Source organism: Schistocerca nitens, chromosome 2, assembly GCF_023898315.1.
Source record: "Schistocerca nitens isolate TAMUIC-IGC-003100 chromosome 2, iqSchNite1.1, whole genome shotgun sequence".
NCBI classification, from domain to species: domain Eukaryota; kingdom Metazoa; phylum Arthropoda; class Insecta; order Orthoptera; family Acrididae; genus Schistocerca; species Schistocerca nitens.
Window position 1 is genome coordinate 300,927,625 of NC_064615.1, and position 22,505 is coordinate 300,950,129.

The 22,505-nt window shown below is 39.2% G+C and overlaps 1 protein-coding gene across 1 annotated transcript in view; it reads right to left on the bottom strand.

Annotated features, from left to right (window-relative positions):
* The window catches only part of LOC126236055 (protein O-mannosyl-transferase TMTC4-like), a 133,575-nt gene that overhangs the window by 98,698 nt on the left and 12,372 nt on the right, over window positions 1-22,505 (bottom strand). Inside the window, exons 2-5 of the mRNA XM_049945095.1 lie at window positions 22,120-22,351; window positions 19,293-19,476; window positions 16,046-16,225; window positions 10,141-10,446 (exon numbers count right to left, since the gene is read on the bottom strand). Of these exons, the coding sequence (XP_049801052.1) occupies window positions 10,141-10,446; window positions 16,046-16,225; window positions 19,293-19,476; window positions 22,120-22,351 (902 nt within the window). The remainder of the gene's footprint in view (window positions 1-10,140; window positions 10,447-16,045; window positions 16,226-19,292; window positions 19,477-22,119; window positions 22,352-22,505) is intronic.

Here is a 22,505-nt window from a genome sequence, read left to right on the forward strand (position 1 = left end):
AGTCACACCCTAATGTACTGCTTCTGGCTCCAGAGGACAGTGGTGTTGTATCATTGCTGAGTCAAATCTAGTTCCGTCTTAAATGCATTGAGTGTCATCAATGGACACATATTCATCACAGCTGCAGCAAATATTCAGAATTCATTATCTGTAGACCTGTACTTTGACTCAGCTCAGTGTTTACGGCTGCCTTTTGTGTATTTGAACAGCAAGTCATTTAACTGCATAACTAATTCCAGACACGTTCACATAGCCACGGTAGTGGGGAGCTACAGATAAGAGTATTTGTTTGCTTCAATGATGTGTTGGGTATTTGACTGTTCATTTAACTGACTGTTTCATTTGTTCAGAGCAGAACACAACACTTCCAATCACAGAAAATTTCAATGATTCCACTTCTATCATTCCCTTGTCATCCTCCAGTATTCCTGCATTCTCTCACTGCATACCTTCTTCATTACATAGCACCATTTGTGCCTGTCTTCTTCTATTCCTAACATGGATCCCTTCATTTTTCAAAATTCTTCTTAATCTCCATTTTTACCACATCTTATTCTCTTATGTTGTGTCTTTCATAATGTCTCTTCCTAGAAAAACATTTGAAAATCTGTTAATTTCGTATCAGTCATTCTGCACAGGTATTAAAATAACATCACACCACATATTGTTTCTTTGTTTCTGTTTCATTTTGTATGTTCTATTCTACAGGAACTTCTTACTATCCATATCTCTTGTTGTTGGTGTATATAGCACCTTAATCAAAAATTCTCATTTCAAGTATAGCACTTCTAATTCAATATTAGACATCTGCTCAACTATAAGCACCATGACTCTGTTAGTTTAGTTTGGTCATGAAGGAGATTGCAGCTGACAAGAGGACTGCCAAGGAAGTAAACAAAGACAACTTTTTTTACCTATATATAGCCACTATTCAGTGCAATGAGGTATTGTGATTATGTGTGCCTGTAGATGAAACTTGTTGATCTGACATATATCAGTTTTAATGTGACCTAATTTTAAGGTAATTAATGTTCTAGGTGTGGTCCGGTCAAAAGATATGTTTAAATTGTTAACTTCCGACTTTTTCAGAGATCTCACAATTAATTAGACTGATTCCACTACAATCATCTCTGAATATTTGGTGCTCAGTGGCCTTTAACATCATTCTTTAATGGTCATTGTTGAATGTCAGAGAGAAGTTACACAAATTATTCTTTATAGCAATGAAAAAAATCAGATTTTTAAAATGTAATGTGATTGTATGTATAAAACATCTACTCAGCAAGTGGTGACAGGGGAAGATACACATACAAATTTCAAAGTCTGCAAGCTTTCGGAGCCAGTGGCTCCTTCATCTGGCAAAAAGGTTGAAGGGGAAGAAAGAGGAGTGAAGGAAAAGGAGTGGTGAGGTTTAGGAAATGGGGAGAGTTTGGAAAAGGTGCTCAGAACCCTGAGCCAGGGGAAACTTACTAGACAGGATGAGAAGAAAAGACTGACTGTTGAGGAGACATTTAAAACCTCAAGAGTTTAAAGATGAAAGAGGGTTAGGGTAAGAGACAGATTATTGACACATAATCATGCACATGTTAATAAGAACAGGAAGCTAAGTGCATTTTATGTGCTAGAGGTGGGGGACAAGGAAAAATGGACAAGTCAGAAAATGAAGGATATAGAAAACTAAAAGGGAGTGAAGAAAGGAACAGTTACTGAGAAGAAATGCTGGGACTGAAGAAATTAAAGTAAATTAAGGCCAGGTGGGTGGCAAGAACCAACGAAATGTTGTAATGCCAGTTCTCGTCTGCAAAATTCTGAGAAACTGGTGGCTGGGGGAATAATCCAAATGCCACGTGTGGTGAAACACACACTGATGTCACAACTGTCATACTGTAAAGCATGCTCTGCAACAGGATACTGTGTTATGGCAGTATACGCCCTCTACCTATGCCCATTCATCCTAACTGATAACTTGGTGGTATTCATGCAAATGTAAAAGCTAAACAGTGTTTACTTAACAGCCGGTACACAACATATGTCATTTCACAAGCAGCTCTCCCTTTGACAGTATATGTTTTGCCAGTACAGGGCTGATATAGGTGATGGTAGGTGGGTGTATAGAGTAAGTTTTGCAGCAGGAATGGACATATGGATAGAAGCCATAGAATAGGTCTGGCAAGGATGTTGCAGAGATTGGAAGGGTGATGAAAAGTTATTCCAGCTGCAGTGAGCAAAATGTCAGACAGAATGGACCTCATTTCAAGACATGATTTTAGGAAGTCTTAACCTTGTCAAAGTAGCTGGTTAACACATTCAAGACGAGGATAATATTAAGTGACAGGAGGCGTACGCCTAAGCTGTTTTTTGGAGGGATCAGCAGTACCAGGAATGGATATGATGGCCCAGGAAATCTGCTTTTGAACTAGGCTGGTGGGGTTATTATGTCCTGTAAAGACAAGGGTGAGAACGGTGGTGTGTTTCTGTAAGGAATCTGCATCTGAACAAATACGCTTGCCTCAAATTCCAAGGCTGTATGGGAGGGAACGGTTGATGTGGAAAGGATGGCAAGTGTCAGTATGTAAGTACTGTTGTCTGCTAGTAGGTTTAATGTGAACTGAAGTGAGTAGCTGACCCTTGGTGAGGGCGAGGTCAGCACCAAGGAAAGTGGCATGGGATTCAGAATAGGACTATGTGAAATTTAGGTGGAAAAATGTATTTAGAGATTCCAAGAATTTTAACAGGTCTGCCAGACTATGAGTCCATATTGCAAAGTTGTCATCAATGTATCTAAAGCAAACCAGGGGCCCTCAAGTGACACATTAAAAGGTTGACTTAAAAGGAGCCATCCTGGTTCCTATTGCCAAGTTGTCCCTCATCTATTTATATGTCTGCCCATAAAAGGTAAAGTAGTTGTTGGTAAGTATAAAGTCATTTAAGGTGAGCAGGATGGGTATCATACATTTGGAATCAGGTGGGTGAGTAAATGCTCAGCTGACTGACCAGGCACTTGGGGGTGTTTGTGTAGAGGGAGGTGTCTTCAGTGGCCAAGACAAAGTGTGTTGTGGGACTGGGGCAGGCTCAGATTTCAGGTGATCCAGAAAATTAATGTGTCTTTAATGTAGGAGGGAAGTATATATACGAAGACAGTAACTTGTTCTCGAAAGAACAGTTACTGTTGATGACCGTGCAGCTTTTCCCTGGAAGAAATGATGACTAACTGACATCCTCAGCTGCCGACAGGTGTTGTTGATATACCTCGATGTGGACAGCTGAAAATGTGTACCCCGACCGGGACTCGAACCCGGGATCTCCTGCTTACATGGCAGACGCTCTATCCCTCTGAGCCACCGAGGACACAGATGAATAGCGCGACTGCAGGGACTTATCCCTTGCACGCTTCCCATGAGACTCACATTCCCAACTGTCCACAATTCTATATATGTATTGTACCTTATAGACATAAGCAGGAGATCCCGGGTTCGAGTTCCGGTTGGGGCACACATTTTCAGCTGTCCACATCGAGGTACATCAACAACACCTGTTGGCAGCTGAGGTTGTCAGTTAGTCATCATTTATAGGAGGGAAGTCTTTGTACTATAGGTTGCAGGCATTGAGCAACTAATGCAGATATACTTTTGATGGGTGCTTTGAAGCCAGAAATTGTGGGACAACCAGAGTGTCTGGGTAGTGGATCTTAGGAAGAAAGTGAAAGGTGGGAGTGCATGGTTTGCATGGGGTAAGAAGTTCTGTGGATTGAGGTGTTAGTCCTTGTGAGGGGTCTGAGGTTTTTTGAAAGGACTGCAGGTTAGTTTGTACCACAGGGATGGGATCTTGATGGCAGATACTGTACATAGAGGTGGCAGACAGCTGGTGTAAACCCTCACTTACATACTCCCATTGGTCAATTACCACAGTGATACATCTCTTGGCCACCAGGAGGATAATGATAGAGTCATGAGCTTTTAGGGAATGAAGAGCCTGGAGTTTTGCAAAGCACACTTTAGAGTCACATTTTAGGGACCTGAAGAAGGGTTGTGAAGGAATGCTGGAGGTTAGGAATTCTTGCAAGGCTTGTAAGGGATGATTTTGAGGCAGTGACTGTGGATCAAGTTGGGACCACTGTCTGAACTGTTCAAGCCAATGTTCAATTTCAGCTGCATAATTAAATACGGGTTTAGGACTGAAAGTGAGACCCTCATATAATACGGATAATTCAGGAGAGGAGAGGCCTTAGATGAGAGGTTGAGAAGACTGTAATGTTGTGGTCAGTTTTTATGATCATGAGTTATCATTCTTCAATAAAATTCTTCAGGGTATCAGACCGCATCGTCATAATTTAAAATGCGCCAACGTTTCGGCCAGCGTTGCAGCTAGCCTTCATCAGGGCCTTACGTTAACTGCTAAATGAACACGCTTGGTTCCTTAAATAGCTGCACGAGAAAACCATGTCGTTACTTGATTGGCTGTAAAAGGAGGAGGAGGAGGGGTGAAAGGTATGCTTTATTGGTGTTTCCTTTATTATCTGTCATTGGCTGAAATAGCTGTTTTCTATTGGTCTTTATATTAATCCACCCCATTGGAGGAGACGGACGAATAGCGAACAGGTGATGGCTGTGACGTCACACTGTTTCCATGCTGTCCAGAAGCCGGCTGCGGCGTGCCATTGCTTTGTGTGCTCACGACCACTACTGCGGCTCTCCGCGTGTCTGCATGGGCCGCCACGGCTCTGCCGCCGCTCCGTAGCCCTGCTATTGCAGGCAGCCAAGACCTCGGAAGCTTGTACCCGTCCTCTCTATTCATGTTGGCGGGTCTTTTGGCTATTTCTATCGCCTCTCTAATCTTTTTTTTGAAAGTGAGAGGCTGTTTCGCCAGGACGCGGGCTTCTTGAAAAAATATTGGTTTCCCGCACTCGTCTCGGTGTTCCGCCACTGCTGACTTAGTGTGTTGTTTCAGGCGGATATATCTTTCATGTTCCGAGAGCCTTGTGCTAATCGGACGACCCGTCTCACCTATGTAGACTAATCCACACAGGACTAATCCACATAGGTGAGACGGGTCGTCCGATTAGCACAAGGCTCTCGGAACATGAAAGATATATCCGCCTGAAACAACACACTAAGTCAGCAGTGGCGGAACACCGAGACGAGTGTGGGAAACCAATATTTTTTCAAGAAGCCCACGTCCTGGCGAAACAGCCTCTCACTTTCAGAAGAAAGATTAGAGAGGCAATAGAAATAGCCAAAAGACCCACCAACATGAATAGAGAGGACGGGTACAAGCTTCCGAGGTCTTGGCTGCCTGCAATAGCAGGGCTACGGAGCGGCGGCAGAGCCGTGGCGGCCCATGCAGACACGCGGAGAGCCGCAGTAGTGGTCGCGAGCACACAAAGCAATGGCACGCCGCAGCCGGCTTCTGGACAGCATGGAAACAGTGTGACGTCACAGCCATCACCTGTTCGCTATTCGTCCGTCTCCTCCAATGGGGTGGATTAATATAAAGACCAATAGAAAACAGCTATTTCAGCCAATGACAGATAATAAAGGAAACACCAATAAAGCATACCTTTCACCCCTCCTCCTCTTCCTTTTACAGCCAATCAAGTAACGACACGGTTTTCTCGTGCAGCTATTTAAGGAACCAAGTGTGTTCATTTAGCAGTTAACGTAAGGCCCTGATGAAGGCTAGCTGCAACGCTGGCCGAAACGTTGGCGCATTTTAAATTATGACGATGCGGTCTGATACCCTGAAGAATTTTATTGAAGAAGACAACGGCCGCGGAAGTCTATGCTTACATGAGTTATCATTGTTCTGGTAAGCAGTGGTGAAGGTTGGGGGATTTTAAGAAGATTGGCCAAGCTCGGTTTGTAGGAGAGGAATGGTGGTTGACGGTGTGGTCCTTTATAGGAAGGTCGTGAGTGAGGAAGGCAAACACCACTGTTGAGTTAGTTTAGGAGAAGATGGGAAAGCATTATGAGGCGAAGTCTGGCCTGTTTTTGCAGTTGGAAGTTGGCTTGACAGATGATACCATCCAAGGAAACTTGAGAGGCAGATAACTTCAGCTAACATTACTTCTTGTTAACCTTTGTCTGTCCTCATGACTTCCATATGATTTTTTCTGATTTTTTCCTTGCTTTTCTCTCTGTTTCCTCCTCTGCTTCTTCTTTGCTGCTCCCACCATCTCTAGCACTCCAAACCCTCATCTCTTGCTATGATGAATCCCATCACATATTACATATGGTCCTTTCAAAAAACTGCTTTTGAACAATCAAAAATAAGGCCCAATATTTTGTTCCTTGAAACTTGCTTGTCCCTGTGTATTACCCTCAAAGGCCTAAAATTGAAAGTTTCTGTTTCTGCATGTAATTCTTCTTGACAAAGCCCCTTTTACAGTTTCAAATAAAGCACTCTCTTGCACTTACCTAACTAATCTGTCCATATAGAACCTCATTTGTCAGTTTCCACGCCACGAGACTTTTCGTCTTTACAAAATCCTGCAGTTATCTATCCCTCATATTTCCTTGGATGTTATCCATCAATCAGGCCAACTTCAGACTGCAAAAACAGGCTAGACTTCATCTCAAAAAGCTTTCCCACCTTCTGCTAAACTAATTCAACATGGTGTTTCCCTCCTGTCCCTCTCTAGCTCCCTAAACAGCCACACCATCAACCACCAGTCATCTCCAACAAACTGGGCTTGCCCAACCTTCTTAACATCGCCCAGCCACCACCACTGCCTCCCAGAGCAATAGCCCACAATCACAAGAACCAGCCACAACATTACAGTCTTCTCAACCTCTCATCTTAAGCCTTCTCCCCTCCTGAATAACCAGTGTTATCCAAGGTTCTCATTTTCAGCCCTAACCCTGGATTTAATGGTGCTCCTTTGGTGAAGGACCTACTTTCCTTCACATGTAAAGTCAACTGGAAATATCACTTTGCAACCCAATCACAAAACCTTTCAAACAGCAAACCGGACATTAAACCCTGCCTTGAACAGTCTGATTATGATCCCAAATTAATCCACCATCACTACCTCAAAATCATCCCTTACAAGCCTTGCAAGAATTCCTTTTATCTAGCATGGCTTTACAACTGTTCCTAATCTATCCTCTGCAAAACTCCAAGCTCTTCATTCCCTAAAAACTGATGGCTCTATCTTTATCCTTCTGGTGAACAAGGGATTCACCACTGTGGTACTGATGAACAGGAGTATGTAAGCAAGGGTCTATACCAGCTGTCAGCCATCACTACGTGCAGCATGTGCCATCACGATCTCATCCATGTGGTACAAACTGATCTACAGTCCCTTCTGAAAACCTCTGGCCCCTTACAAGGACTAACGTGTCAATCCATAGAACTTCTTACACCCACAAAAGCCATGCACTCCCACCTTTTACTTTTTTCCTAAGATCCACAGACCCAGTGACACTGCCTGTCCCAAAATTGCTGGCTTCAAAGCACCCACCAAAGACATATCTGCATTAGTTGATCAATGCCTGCAACCTATAGAACAAAGACATCCCTCCTAGATTAAAGACACAATCATTTTCTAGATCATCTGAAATCTGTGCCTGTCCCAGTCTCACCACACATTTTGCTTGTCACCACTGATGCCCAACTTCTTTCCCTTTGAGGGGCAGACATATTGACAGATCAGGGGAACAGCCATGGGAACTAGGATGGCTCCTTGTTACACCAACCTTTTCAGGGGTCATTTGGAGGGGGCTTACCTAGGACCCATAAGCCTTCAGCCCCTGGTCTGATTTAGATACATTGATGGCATCTTTGCCATATGGGTTCACACTCACTCTGGCCTGTTAAAATTCTTGGAATCTCTAAATACATTCTCCCACCTAAATTGCACATGGTCCTATTCCAAATCCTATGCCACACACTATGCTACACACTTATCTTCACATTAAACCTACTAACAGACAACAATACTTACATACTGACAGTTGCCAGCCTTTCCATGTCAAGCATTTCCTCCCATACAGCCTTGGCATTTGAGGCAAACATATTTGCTCAGATGCAGACTCTTTACAACACCACACCATCATTCTCACCCCAGCCTTCACTGGACATAATAACCCACCAGCCTAGTTCAAAAGCAGATATCCTGGGATATCACATTCATTGCTGGTACTGCTGATCCCTCCAAAAATACAACTTAGGAGAACTACTCTTGTTACTTACTATTATCCTGGCCTTGAATGTATAAACCACCTACTTTGACAATGCTAAGACTTGCTAAAATCATGTCTTGAAATGAGATCCATTCTGTCCGACAGTTTTCCCACCACACCTAAAATAGTTTTTCGTTACCCTTCCAATCTCTGCAGTATCCTTGTCAGACCCTATTCTATAGCTCCTTCCCCTGTGTCCATCCCTGCTGTAAGACTTACCCTATGCTACCCACCTACCACTGCCTATACCAGTAATTGGCAAAACATAGTCTCAAATGGAAGGCTACATGTGAAACAACACACCATGTACCAGCTGTTATGTACACACTGTTCAGCTTTTACACTAGCATGACTACCACCAAGTTATCAGTTAGGATGAATGGGTATAGGTAGAGGGTGTATACTAGCAACATACAATATCCTGTTGCAGAGCATGCTCTACAACATGTTAGTCATGATCTCAGTGCCTGTTTCCCAACATATGGCATACCCAGATACCAGTGCTCAGAACTTCACAGGTGGGAACTGGCATTGTAACATGTCCTTGATTATTGCCCCCAACATGGCCTTAATTTATGTTAATTTCTTCAGTCTCAGCATTTCTTCTTAGGAACTATTTTCATTTCCTATATCTTTTACTTTATAACCTGTCTATTTTTTCTCATCCCCCACTTCTACCACATACAATGCATTTAGCTTTACGCTTTTATTACTCATTTACGATGTTTTGTAAGTAACCTCTGTCTTTCCTTCCTTCCCACTCAACTCCTCTGCCAGAAGAAGAAGCCACTGGCTCCGAAAACTTGTAAATTTCAATACATTTATGGATGTATTCTCCTGTTGCCTCCTGGTCAGTAGATTTTCTTTTTATATGCAATTACATTACAATTTATTCTTTAAAACATTGTCCTCAATTTCAACACATTGTGATTATGCAGAAGTCCTCTTTATTAATTTGGTTACAATTCTTCTTGTATTGACTGCAGTGTCCACTTTTTCTGGAAATTTATATTTACTTCACAGTATCATTTTTTCTTTTACTGTTCCTCAGTTTCATTTCTTTTTAATTTTGGCTTGGCTGAAAACCATCTTTGGTGCCATACTGATTGTGTGTCGATAATCTTTGCAAGTTTCATAGTTCAATCACTAGAATTTCTTCCCAAAAATGTTTGGTTTCTGTGTGATGCTTAGCTTCTGTTATATTACATGTTTTCTTTTGCCTTATATGTTCTTACTGGGGTATCCCCTGTAGCTTGACTTTGCAGGAATAGTGGTATGAATTTTACTTCTTACTACTTTGTCAACCATGATTTCTTTAAAATAACCTTGAGAAATAAGCGAACTGCGTTAAGAACTGTGGAAAACATCAGGTTTGGCAGCATCTATGTTTTAGCTTTCCTGGGGAGTTTCTTGAAGGTGGACATAAACTTCAGCTGGCTTTAATGAGATTAATTAGTGTCATACCATTAGTCCTTTGGAAAGCAGCTTATTTTCTTAAACGATTTTTCCTTATCTATTTGTGCACTACCTAGAGCCTTGTAGCTGCATTCTTTTCACGACTTGGTAGCTGATGTCTCTAAAAAAACTGTATAGTTTTTTTGTTTCTGACACGTTCTTGTCAAGCAAAATGGTTGCTTCCACTGCTGAGATTTGTATTTACACTTACTCAAGAGGATTTTAAGTTCTTGACTAGGTTTTTCCTGTAACCCATGACACAGTCTCAGAGCGATTGGTACCATTCAGCACCACATGATCTCATAATTATTAATATTCACTGAACCTTAAAAATGGCATTTCTCTCTTTGTATCCAAATGATTTGGTAAAAATGCAAACTTTTACAAAGAGTTACAGAATATTTACTTCACAATACACAATGCAAGTAACGATTTGAAAATTATCTTCATTTCATCTTAACTTTGCACAAATTAACATTCACAATCAAAGTTCTATCATCCTTACCCTGGCTGTAAAACTTTCAGCAAATGAGGCCGGATTATCTGACTTCTGAAATGTTGGAAGAGTGGAGCCCATTACTTTCCAGCGGAGCAGTAACAACAAAATTCCTGTGAGAAACAGTATAGCATGTCTCTTTAACAAATGCTTGCTTCTTCCATTAGAGATAGTTTTTCTTTCATCTAAACCAATTGTCTCCACTTGTACCTCTTGACTTTTCTGAAAATCACTGATTTTACATGCCAAGCTTGATATGACATCCACAGGAAGAATTTTAGCTGTTTCTATTACATCGTACAAGCTGCACAGACCCTGTAAAACCAGTGATCCTGAGTATGATATGTAACAAATATTGAAATAAAACACATAATAGTACACAAAGGCATGGCTTATATTGATATGATGCACAATATAGAAATATTTTGTACATGGTTTTGTAAATATTTACTACAACTATTTTAATTTTTTTGTAATGTGAACTGTAATTAAATATTTTATTAGAGGAAGAGAGTCAATGGAGTTTTACTATCACTACATTCTTAGCCCATATTATCCACATTCTAGTTTTGGATACTACTTGCTCCCTTCCTGTTTGATGAAGATTTCTCAGGTTAGCTGCAAAGGAATCCCATGGTCATTGCCCTACCTTGCTTTACAGAGGCAAAGGAAACATGTGGCATGTTTTTTGGTATTAGAAAATCTTTTATTGTGTTGTTTCAAAGCTGATTTCCACTTCCATAATTACACTTATTTTTTGTAAATAGCAACATGTGTGATTCAATGAATGTGACAAGTATCACAAAGCTGCCTTTCTGATTTGTTCAGCAGTGGGAATGAAGAAAAAAAAAAGTCTAGCTCTTATCAGTTTTTACTGCAGTTTATGTAATTTCTGTGAATGTGATTTGTGTCTTTGGAAATGGGTACATTCATGAACTGATGAGGTAGTTGAAAGTTTTCCCATTGAGCTCAAAGCCTTTCCTGTAACCTTTATATTCACATGTCACCATTTGCAAGGGGACCAGTCCAAACAGTCACCAGAGACTGAGTGACTGTTGAACTGGTTGTGGAAATTATGAGGAAAAGATGGCCAAACGACAGTTCTTTACCTGAAAACAACCTGCTTCTTTGAGAGCCACCCTAAGATTCATCACACCCACTGTCCCTTACTCATCCTGACTGCACCCTAAAGTGTCAGGTAACCCGCACATGTAGGATGAGTCTTATGCTGCTTTCTAATCTTGGAGAGAAATGTGAGTGAAAATATAGTTATTGTTAGTGTTTATTACAGCTGAAATTGGTATAAAAATAATAATTCAGTGAAGAGAACAAATGATAATATCAGGTTTCTTTGCAAAAATCTGTGTACACATACTTATAGCTCTAGTTGATCTGCATGTGATGCAACAACTTGACACACACTGCTCCTTCTCACAAAAACATGGCAAATGGATGGAAAGCACATAATTCCACAATTATTAACATCCAAACAATAATATAAGTGTTAGAAAAGCACTCCCTAAATAATGAAGCAATCAATTTAGCTGTTAACACTGACACAAGAAAATATTGCATTAAAAATCTAAAATATTCAAATAAAGTGACTGGCAAATACACACAAAAAGATTACCCAATCACTTTCACATATACAAACCCTCCTCTTTTTAATGTTTTGGAGAGAAATTCAGACACACCAGAAAACTAAAACCTCATGGTAGACTCTAATCATCATCCCATGGTCCATCTGCATAACTAGGGAAAACAGATTCCAGTAGGTTAGAGAGAAGATAAACAAGCAAAAGGCTTCACTGAAAGAGCTCCAGTTGCTTATATTTACACTGTCAGGTCACATTCTTGTGACATGGTCCAAATTTTCTGCAGTACGTAACTATTGATTTGTAACATATCACGTGCCATGACAAAATACACTGACAGAAAGAAAAACGCAGCACCAACAAGGAATTTTGAAACATAAACAAAAGTTGGCATGCATTATTTCTACATCGGACATATGATGTCTATACTAATTTCATGCCAGTCACATAAGAGTGGTGCTAGCAGTGCCACTATGAGGGTGCCAATCAGGTTTGCTTTAAACACATACTGTAATGGTTGTGAGTGTTACTTCCTTTGAGATGGGACATGGTATGTTGATATTAGTCAAAAATGCCGTTAAGGTGACATAAAGATGGCAGAGTTTCACCGAGGTTGTGTAATTGGAGTATGAGAAGCTGGATGTTCCTTCTGTGATACTGCAGAGAGATTTGGCAGGAATGTAGCCACTGTACATGAGCACTGGCAGCAGTGGTCATGAAAATGTATAGTTGCAAGAGTGCCGAGCTCTTGACAGCCACGTGGCACTACTGAGAGGGAAGAGCACTGCATTCAGTGTATGGCTCTGGTTCATTGCACTGCATGTGCAGCAGCAATTTCAGTAGCAGCTGACACTGCAGTGACACAACAAACTGTTTCAGCTCTGAGCCAGACAGAGCCAGATGCCCTGTTGCATGCATTCCACTGTTGCATGCATTTTCGACTTTAGTGGTGTCAAGCGAGAACTTATTGGAGGGTAGGGCGGTGGTCTATCTCCTTTTCTGATGAAACCTGGTTCTGCCTCAGTACCAGTGATGGCTGTGTCTTGGTTACAAGAAGACCAGTTGAGGGCCTGCAACTACCCTGTCTGCTTACTGGACACTCTTTACCTACACCTGGAGTTATGGTCTGGGGTGTGATTTCGTATGACAGTGGGAGCACTCTCGTGGTTATCTCACACAGCATGACTGCAAATTTTTATGTCGATCTGGTGATTCGACCTATTGTGAACAGCATTCCAAGAAGTGTTTTCCAATAGGATAACACTTGGGCACACACTACTGTTGTAACCGAACATGCTCTTCAGAGTGTCAACATGTTGCCTTGGCCTGCTCAATTACTAGATCTGTCTCCGATTGAGCACATATGGGATATCATTGGACGACAACTCCAGCATCATCCACAAACAACACTAACTGTCCCAGTATTGACCAACCAAGTGCAACAGGCATGGAACTCCATCCCACATCCAGTACCTGTACAACACATTGCATGCACATTTGCATGCATGCATTCAACATTCTCGAGGTTATAGCAGTTATTAATGTGCCAGCATTTCACATTTAAAATGGTTTGTCTTGTGCTTACATTAACCTGTGATCTTGCAATGTTAACCACTTAAATATGTTACCAAGACAATTCTATTCCAAAAATTTTACTACTGTACATTAATTATTTTTTTGGTGTTGTGATTTTTTTTTTCACCAGTGTCTATATGGTGACCGGAAAGCTATTTGTAAGTATACAGCTCACAGTGGATTGCACAGTATAGATGTAGATGGTAGATAGGTACAGACAGGAAATGATTTGTCCGAGTTACAAAAAGGGGCTATAATCGGCTTTCAGACAAATGAGAGCATAAGAGGCAGCTTTGTTTAAAGGCTTCAAGAAGGGCCATCATAGTGGGCCAAAATAGCTTTGTTGTAATGATATTCACGAGAATTACAAAATAGCTAGTATATCAACACTACAGCTTCTTTAAAAAAACTTTAGATTTGACAAATCATCTTTCATAGCTGAGTGGTCAGCACAGCTGACTGCCACGAAGGGGGCTGCGGTTCGATTCCTTGCCAGGTCGGAGATTTTATGCACTCGAGGATTGACTGTTGTGTTATCATCATCGTTTAGGTGCAAGTCACCAAAGTGACATCAGATGAAAAGACTTGCACCGGCGGTTGAACAGCCCCAGATGGGGTTTCCTAGCCAATAACGCCATATGAACATTTCATTTCATTTATCCCGAAAAGAACTGCTATCTTTTTATAATGTAGGAAAAGATAGATTGCTATTTACCATATAGAAGACATGCTAAGTTGCAAACAGGCACAATTAAAAGGCACTTACACAAAGCTTTCGACCAAAGCCTTCATTAGCAACAGAGAAACACACCATTCATACACACTCACAAGCACACTTAACAAGCACATGACTGCCAGTTCCAGCAGCTCAGATCAACATTTGGGAGTACACTGTATTCATCTTTATAGCTTTGTTATTGCCTCTTTGTTATTATCCAATTTGTTTATGAGAATTTCTTTTGGTCTTTGATGATGTCATTAACTTGATTTGCTATCAATTTTCTGATCAGCCCTTCATTTATACTATGGTTTTTGTTTCTTCCCTCAAATGCTCTGCTACAAGATTTTGCAAGAGGTAACATTTATTCTTTGTACCTGGCTCCAAATATTAACAATATGAACAAATTCATTTTATGTATACCAGTATTGCTACAAATTCAGGCTTCGTTGATGAATTTTACTGATAAATTCTTCCTGGGAAATCATCAGAAACTTTATTATTTTATGTGTGATTTTCATCCTGAAATTCCAGAGTTCCATGTTTCATTAACGCACTCAGTATTCTTTCAGACTCAACATTGTGTTTGGTTGAGTAGAAATTGAATAATTAAACATGAATACTAAAGTTTCAACTAGAGTAAGGGAAAGCATCAACTGTGCAGCTATTTGAGAGAAAAACCAAAGGCATATGGTGATGTAGGTTAAAGTCCCAGGTATGACATCCTGCAGCCCTTCATCCTGGTGGGCCCTCCTTTGCAAGTTATCAACACAAAAATTGAGGAATGTAGTGTGATTTTGTACCTTTGTGAAAAAAGGATATGTATCAGATTGGTTGCTCAGCATAACAATTAATGTTCTGGCTTTCCGCATAATAGGTTTTTGACTCAAAACTCACGGGGGGCTATCTAATTTTTTATTTTTAAACCTTCATTGGAATGCATTTTCTCATTACTTTTATTCAATTATTTGGGTAAAATGTATTTTTTTTATTTCAGTTCCTTTTTCACATCACTTTAACCACTATATTATCCTTTTCAACTGCTCTAATTTTTTCTTCCTATCATTCTTTTTCCACTTGGAATCTTTGCTCGTGTGAATTTAATTCTTTCTTATTTATCTGTCATAATATTTAAACATATGGAAATGCCAATGCATAGGTTAAAAAACAAAAGACGCAATATTCTCTTTATAATGACTGTGCAGTGGCATCAAGAATGTATTTTTCCTTGAGATATGTACATTTTTTTGCATGGTAATCTTCAAACAAACATTAGATCTTATTTCACTATGGGCAAAGTGATGCAGATGAAGAGTTAATGAAAGAAAGATTTATAAATGAAACGAAATTCAAGCAAAATGATGACTAGAAAAAATGAATGCAATAGCATGGGCAAAATATACGATGATAAAATGCTAGAGATCTAATCGAAGTTAATAAATAAAAATAATTATAATCACATGAACAAAGATTCCAAGTGGACAAAAATTTTCTTAACAAAAATAAGAGCAATTGAAAAAGTTAATTGACATGATGTGGCAAAGAAACACAAATAAAAAAATACATTTAACCCAATTAATTGAATAAAAATAATGGCCAAAGTCCTTTCAACAAAGATTTAGAGATAAAAATCCAGACAGCACCCCACGAGTTTCAAAATGACAGCCTTCTGCATAGGAGGCAAGAACTTTAACCATTACACTGCGCTACTGATCTGCCACATATCACTTATTCGCAGCTGCATAACATCAATCGAAATTCAGAAATTTCTTATGCCGATTATTTGCAAAGGAGGGCCCACCAGGGTAAATGGTGGCATGGTTTGATCCCTGGGGTCTTAAACTACGTCACTGTATAGATGATTTAAAAAAAATTGATCCCACCATTGTGGACCTCACCTTGTATGATTATTACTGTTACATAAATAGATTTGTACAATACACTATACAGAAACAGAGAAAGCATGTGGGATTTTTTTTTACCACACCAGTTCCAAAAAATATTCTCCGATGTACTGCATACTTACAAGCACTGTGATGCCTTGTTCCTTACAGAGCATCGATATACAGCAAAGAACCATACTGACAAAGAGGGCCCAGAGCTTTTCAGTCTCACTCTTATAGTGAATTGCTCTGCAGTACATCAGAAATGATAGAAGGAAGAAGACAGCACATAGTAAATCAGCTCTTCCCACAACACCTGCAACCTGAAAAGTTCATAATTTAGCAACTGAAGAAATAGTAAACAAGGTTTTTAACATTATGGCAAAAGTGGGAGTTATGCAATGATTGCTGATTTTCAGTGACTAAATCCTGAAATGGTTTTCTATCAATTACAGGCCATTTCGCTATGGTCAGATGAATTTCTTGTCAAAACTCAATATTCCCCCCCCCCCCCTTCCCTGCGGATGACATCCTCATTGGGGGGAGGGGGGGGGGCTCTGACTTTTCTGAAGGTCTGATGGTTGGGCTGGCTCGCTGCTATTGAAATTTTTCTTCCTACTTTTGTAAGAGATGCTGATAGGTAAAACAGATCATTAGTTGTCCCGTAGAATTTTAGTAGGTTAATTCTTCAAAGTACTTGCAATATATTTATCAGGTGATGTATTTCTTGTGCTGAAAGGATCCTGCTAATCAGTGCTCATTTAACCATGGATCAGCTCTTCTTAATGGACTACTTCTCCTTTTGTGTTGAAAGATGCTGAAAGAGATTTTTGTTGTTCAGTGTACTCACTGGAGTAACCCACTAAGATAGTCTGAACTCAATGTATTGTCTATAATACACAATTCTAGATGATGACACATGACTATATCTGTATGTATTCCAGTCAGACAAGAGAATGTACGAGTATCAGAGTCCATCGAAAAAATAATAATTGGTACAAATATACTTCAGCATCATTTGTTCACTGGCAAGCACTTCTTTGACATCGTGGATATCATATTCTCTCCCTTCACCTGTGGCACCACAGAGCAGGCAACACCATCCAGCAGGTAGAAGTGCCCTTTCACAGCCCTGCCCCCTCGCTGATAGCACAGGATTGGTACAACTCTCATCTGCACAGACTACAAAAAACACCTCCCAAAAGTGGGGTGCTTCCTTCTTATTAACCACCTTAACTCAATATCTTTTGTCAGCCGATCAAGAGCAAGGAAGTGTGACATCTCATTCCCAGAATGACATCTCACATTTCACTATCTGAAATAAAATTCTGTTTCTGCATGCTCTTGCACAGAGGCACGACATCACATTTGAGCACAATTGGCTGTTGTCAGTTGCTGTTGTCCACCATGGTGGAAGACTGACACATTCTTCAACACCAGTATCCAGATAACATTTAGCTGTCACACCCTTCTTCTACTGATTAAAATTACTGGTGTGTTTAATAATCTCTATGGCCTTCCATATTACCCACTTGTAGCTGCCAGTAACTGACTCTTATCAAATCGAATTGTTGGGTATCAAAAAGAAACTCATCCAACCATGGCATAATAGTCAGGAATATTTTAATAAGTGTGTAAATTCTGACCATTAAAGTTTATATTTTCCAATTTCCTTCAAATGTGGGAAAAGCAACTTTTTTATAATGGAGGGCTGTCTTGAAATACTAGTCATAGTGCAAGCAAATAGTAGACATCATCTGGTTAAGAGCTTGTCATTGGCTACTTCTGACCAGACATATAGGTGCATTGCCATCATAATTTATGTGCACAGGCGTGGTGTGTGGATGAGTTTTTAGCCAAGCTTATTTATAGAGGACCCATCAGTCACCGGAAAGAACACTGTTCCACTATGTTCACCTACGGTAATTTACATACATTGTTGCTTATCTATGTAACAAACTGCTGAATGTAAGTTCTGCACCACCCTCATGATTTTCACTGTATGTGCATGAAGTTTTTTAATTACTTTTTTTTTTAAATCAGTAACATCTTTCTGAATACTCTTTGTAACCACAGTAAATATATACACACAGCCACCTGTGTAATGGAGAAAAAAGAGTAAATCTGCAGTCTTGGTGCAGTATAGTAGGAAGCATGTAATCTCCAAATGTGAACAAGACTTTGTGCCTAGGGTTGACTTGAAGGTTCATTTCAAAATAAGATCAAGTGTGTATTGTCACTTTACTGTAAAAAGGGCTGTTGCACAAGAATTTATATGTTGAACTGCTATCATGAGATACAGAACACTGAAGCTGTGAAGGTGTCATAACACCAGCTGAAGAAAGCTACCAAGAAATTATAGCTCGTGCAAACTTTAAGGAGAACAGGAGAAAACTGTGCAATACTTTTTGGAGGTGACTCAGAAGGCTGTGCTGACTCAGACAGTATGCAACTGTCTCCACATCATCAGTTTGACCTCTGCGTGTCCATTAAAAATAGCAGTACAAACTCAGCAGTGCTGTGGTGCGAGAAGGAGGTGGCCAAGGAAACTACTGGGATGGAATCTGGATCAATGGCATTGAGCTTTTTTCATTGTCAAGTGAAGAATTTGTCTGATACCTGACAACTGTCATAAAAGAATGTATGGGTGGTTAAATAACAATGCATACTTTAGGCAAAGAAGTCCCACAGTTTCGAACGGGATTTAGGTCAGTCATGTTTTCAATTGCTACCATGTTTGGATGCTGGACACCTCTCATCACTATTTTTTTTTGTATCACGACACAATCCTACATCCCATTATACAGGAATGCAGTCAACATTTCAGTGATGGATTCACATCTTAAGACAATAAAGCATGACCATTCAACATTCACCTTGTGAAAACCTATTGGTGTTGAACAAAAAAAATGTAAAGACCACAGGAAATACTTGACCACAAATAGCACCTCTGCAATGCCTTCAACTGGCTGCAAGTGTCAACCATGGTCAGAACAGGTTCTGTGTAGCTGTAAGTGCATTATGTTGGTGCAAAGTGAATTCAACTGTGGGCAAATTTTTGGTACTCTTATGGTGGGTGTTTCCATAGCCAAGGTAGCCAAAGTGTTTAGTGTTTTAAGAGAAACCATATCAAAGTTTATTTTTCTAACAACAGCATCTCAATCTGTGTTTGCCAGTCAACAATTTTAAGGTCTTCACCATAAGTAGTATATTACAGCTTAGGATCCAATAATAATGTAGCACATTATAATGAAATAATTTTGTTTTGAAGGATTTAACATGCACTTACTACATATGAAACTGTTCACATATGAAGGGTAACACAAAAAGCACAAAAACAAATTTTAACCAACTGGGCATCTGCAGAAATAAAAGTACTTGATAACTCACAGCCTCTGAATGCACAGGATGGACAGCAAAAAGCAATGCAGTCAGGAACGATGCTCTTGGACATCCGCCACCATAAAGTATGTCGCAGAATGGTAAAAGTAGTACAGATGCAAGAGCATGCAGCCATATGTTGGTCACATGAAATCCCCATGGCTTCAGTCCTCCAGATAACCAGTAATTCCACCTACAAAATCAGCAAGCAATCAATAAAAGGAATAAAAAACAAAAATTAAAAAATACAGATTCCAGCTGGGGCCAACTGAAGAAGCTGATAATGTTTGTGTCATGAACAAGTATGGCAGTAAAATGATTATGACTTTAAACTGCGAAAGGGATTATGCAAATTCCTGTTCCATCACATGGACTGATTTTTTCCTCATTTCAGGCAAATTGTAAAATATTTCCTTCAAATATGTGTAGTTTAAGTTTGTTGGGGGACATTTATGAAAGTGTGGGGCATCTGTAAAGGAAACTGTATGCACAATGCTAGCTCAATCAATTTTACAGTACTGCTCCAGTGTCTTGAGTCATCATTAAGTACCTGTCACAGCAGACATGAGATTAAATTCAGACATGTGACACTAGGATCATAAGTGTTTAAGTTTACTAGAAAAATTAAATGGAATTTTTTGGAAGAAAGGACAAAGTGTTCTTGTGAAAACTTGTTGGATAAATTTGAGGATTCTACATCAGAGGAAGACTGTGCAGTAGCTACATTGTCTCCACCATACATGTGACATACCTGGCCACACATCAGCTTTTAGTTTTTCGGAGGCAGCGATCATGGCGAAAAATATACAAAAATCAGACCCCCTCACTGAATTAGTTATGGCCAGTCCATGTCTTAATTATGCAATTAAGTTGCATTTATCTGGTATGCACGTACTGTGCCTTCTAATTAGACAATAGTCACTGTCCAGTATAACCTAACCTAACCATCCAACAACAGTCTCACTCAGATGACCAATGTGTATGGCATTTTTATATTCAAATTGATCAGCAACCATTGTTAACTGTCCTACTTCACTGTACACTGTCTTATGCATGACAACATATCATTGCACCATTACATTATTACAGTTCAGATTGACATGGATTTCGTGCTCACAATCTAGGCACTGACTGTCTTTCATATTCAAGTTAATTCACATATGTTATTAACAGTTCTGATACACAGTCCAGTTTCATATTAAGTTAAACACATTATTGCATAAGTACATTATGGCTCTTTTGACTGATGCGAGTTCACACTAAAATCTCGTAACAGACTGACTTAAAATGGCATTAGGCCCAGTGTCTATATTAGCTCTGCAAACATGGCTACTAAAGTTTCACATTGTTAAACATGTAATTTTGATGATTTACAATTAGAATTTTACATCTCAAATTAATTGAATAGTGCAGAAAAATTGGTTTTGGTCTGAACTTCATGTTACAATAAGAGTTAAAATTGAAATAAGCCTTCTTGACGATGAAACTGGATAAACAGCTAATTAAATGATGCCATACACAAAAGTGTTAATTAACTGGACACTAATTAAGTGCTGATGTTCCTACAATGTTATGGAAATTAGCTTCTTGAATACTTTAATGATGTCTATGGGTTGTTTTCCTAACTTGATCAGTAATATAGTGATTTCATATGTTTACATGTCAACAATGTGACTGGAATAGGAAATAGTGACTGTTAGCTTAGTGAACTGAACTTTAGCAAAACTTTTTTCTTGAAATTGTTCAAATTAATTAGGAAATTGTTCTGACTAATGTAATTTAGTAAAGTTGGGCCTGATGTTATACTCAGAATTAAAGAATGAGAGCTATATCTTATGGCACATCTCTCAGTAACACTAATGATAATTAAGAAGAAAAAAAATTCAATCATTAAAGGATGCAAATAACAAAACAAAATGGGAATGGGTCCTAGCTTGCTTTGCTACAAAATCTTTGTAGCACCATGAGCATAAGATAGGAGAATTTAGTACATGTAAAAATGCATTTTCCCCTTGTTCTGTATGCAAGTGGAATTGCTCAGAGTGCCATTAATATTTGCTTGTCAAGTATAAATGTAGACAGAATATTGAACTCTAACCTTCTTTCTTTTTTTCACTCTATACTTTGATCAATGACATCAAAATTATCTCTTCATTTACCGCTTTGCGTGCCTCTTATGACAACATTTGAGTGTGTCTGAAGCTTTACTTTTAAATTTTGTTTGATTCTTTAAAGCCCCCTTCACTTTCTCCCCAGAGATTTACTGAACACCATTATACTAAATATTGAACATAGACTGAGGTATAAATCAAACTGAAATGTGATACCCTGATCATTCTCATTGGACTGTGAGCATAATACATGGCAAGTTACCAAACCTCTTGACAATTTGTTTGATACTTCCTAGTACCGTATACTGAATTTTCTTGCACAGCCCACTTAGGTTATCTGAAAATATGGTGGCTGACCATTTTATAAATTACTGAAGGTGTAGATTAGTAGGGCATCCTGGCACTTAGAAATCACGGGGCACGAGTATTATAAAATAAATTTGCATCCTCTTTAACTTGCAATATAATCTCATATATTTACAGTTAGATGGTATTTTGTGTGTGTGTGTGTGTGTGTGTGTGTGTGTGTGTGTGAATGCAATGTGTATGGATAAGCAATAAGCAATAACAAATCATTAAAAAGGAAATGTACATGAAAACTTATGCCAGTCTATAGTTGTTTCATATCTACAAATTATACAGAATCTCTAATACATAAGTATATATAGATATAGAATGACACATATAAACAAATGAAGAGTATTTTTTTTTTTTTTTTTTTGTACCTGAAAGAAAGGACAGTCAGTGGTCTGTATGACTTGTGGCTAGTCTTGTCTGTAAGTCTCGTCCCCCAAAAATCATTGAAAAATAAATTCCAAACTGGAGTCTCAGGCCGCAAATCTTCATTATTCACAATGGCTTCAGTGTCGTCAAATACAAATTCACCATCAACTGAGTTTTTGTAGCAAAGTATTGCCACCAGGCCAACAATAACTGCTGAAAATGGTCCTGAGAGTTCTGAAAAAGATGGAGAAACTGATTAAGATGTCTGAAATAACAATATTGAACCAAATTTCACTCTCCTATACTGCAACATAATATATACTGAAAAGAAACTTTCCTATGGATTTGAATTGTGATTTGTGGCTTGTGCAGATTGTGTCCTATGGAA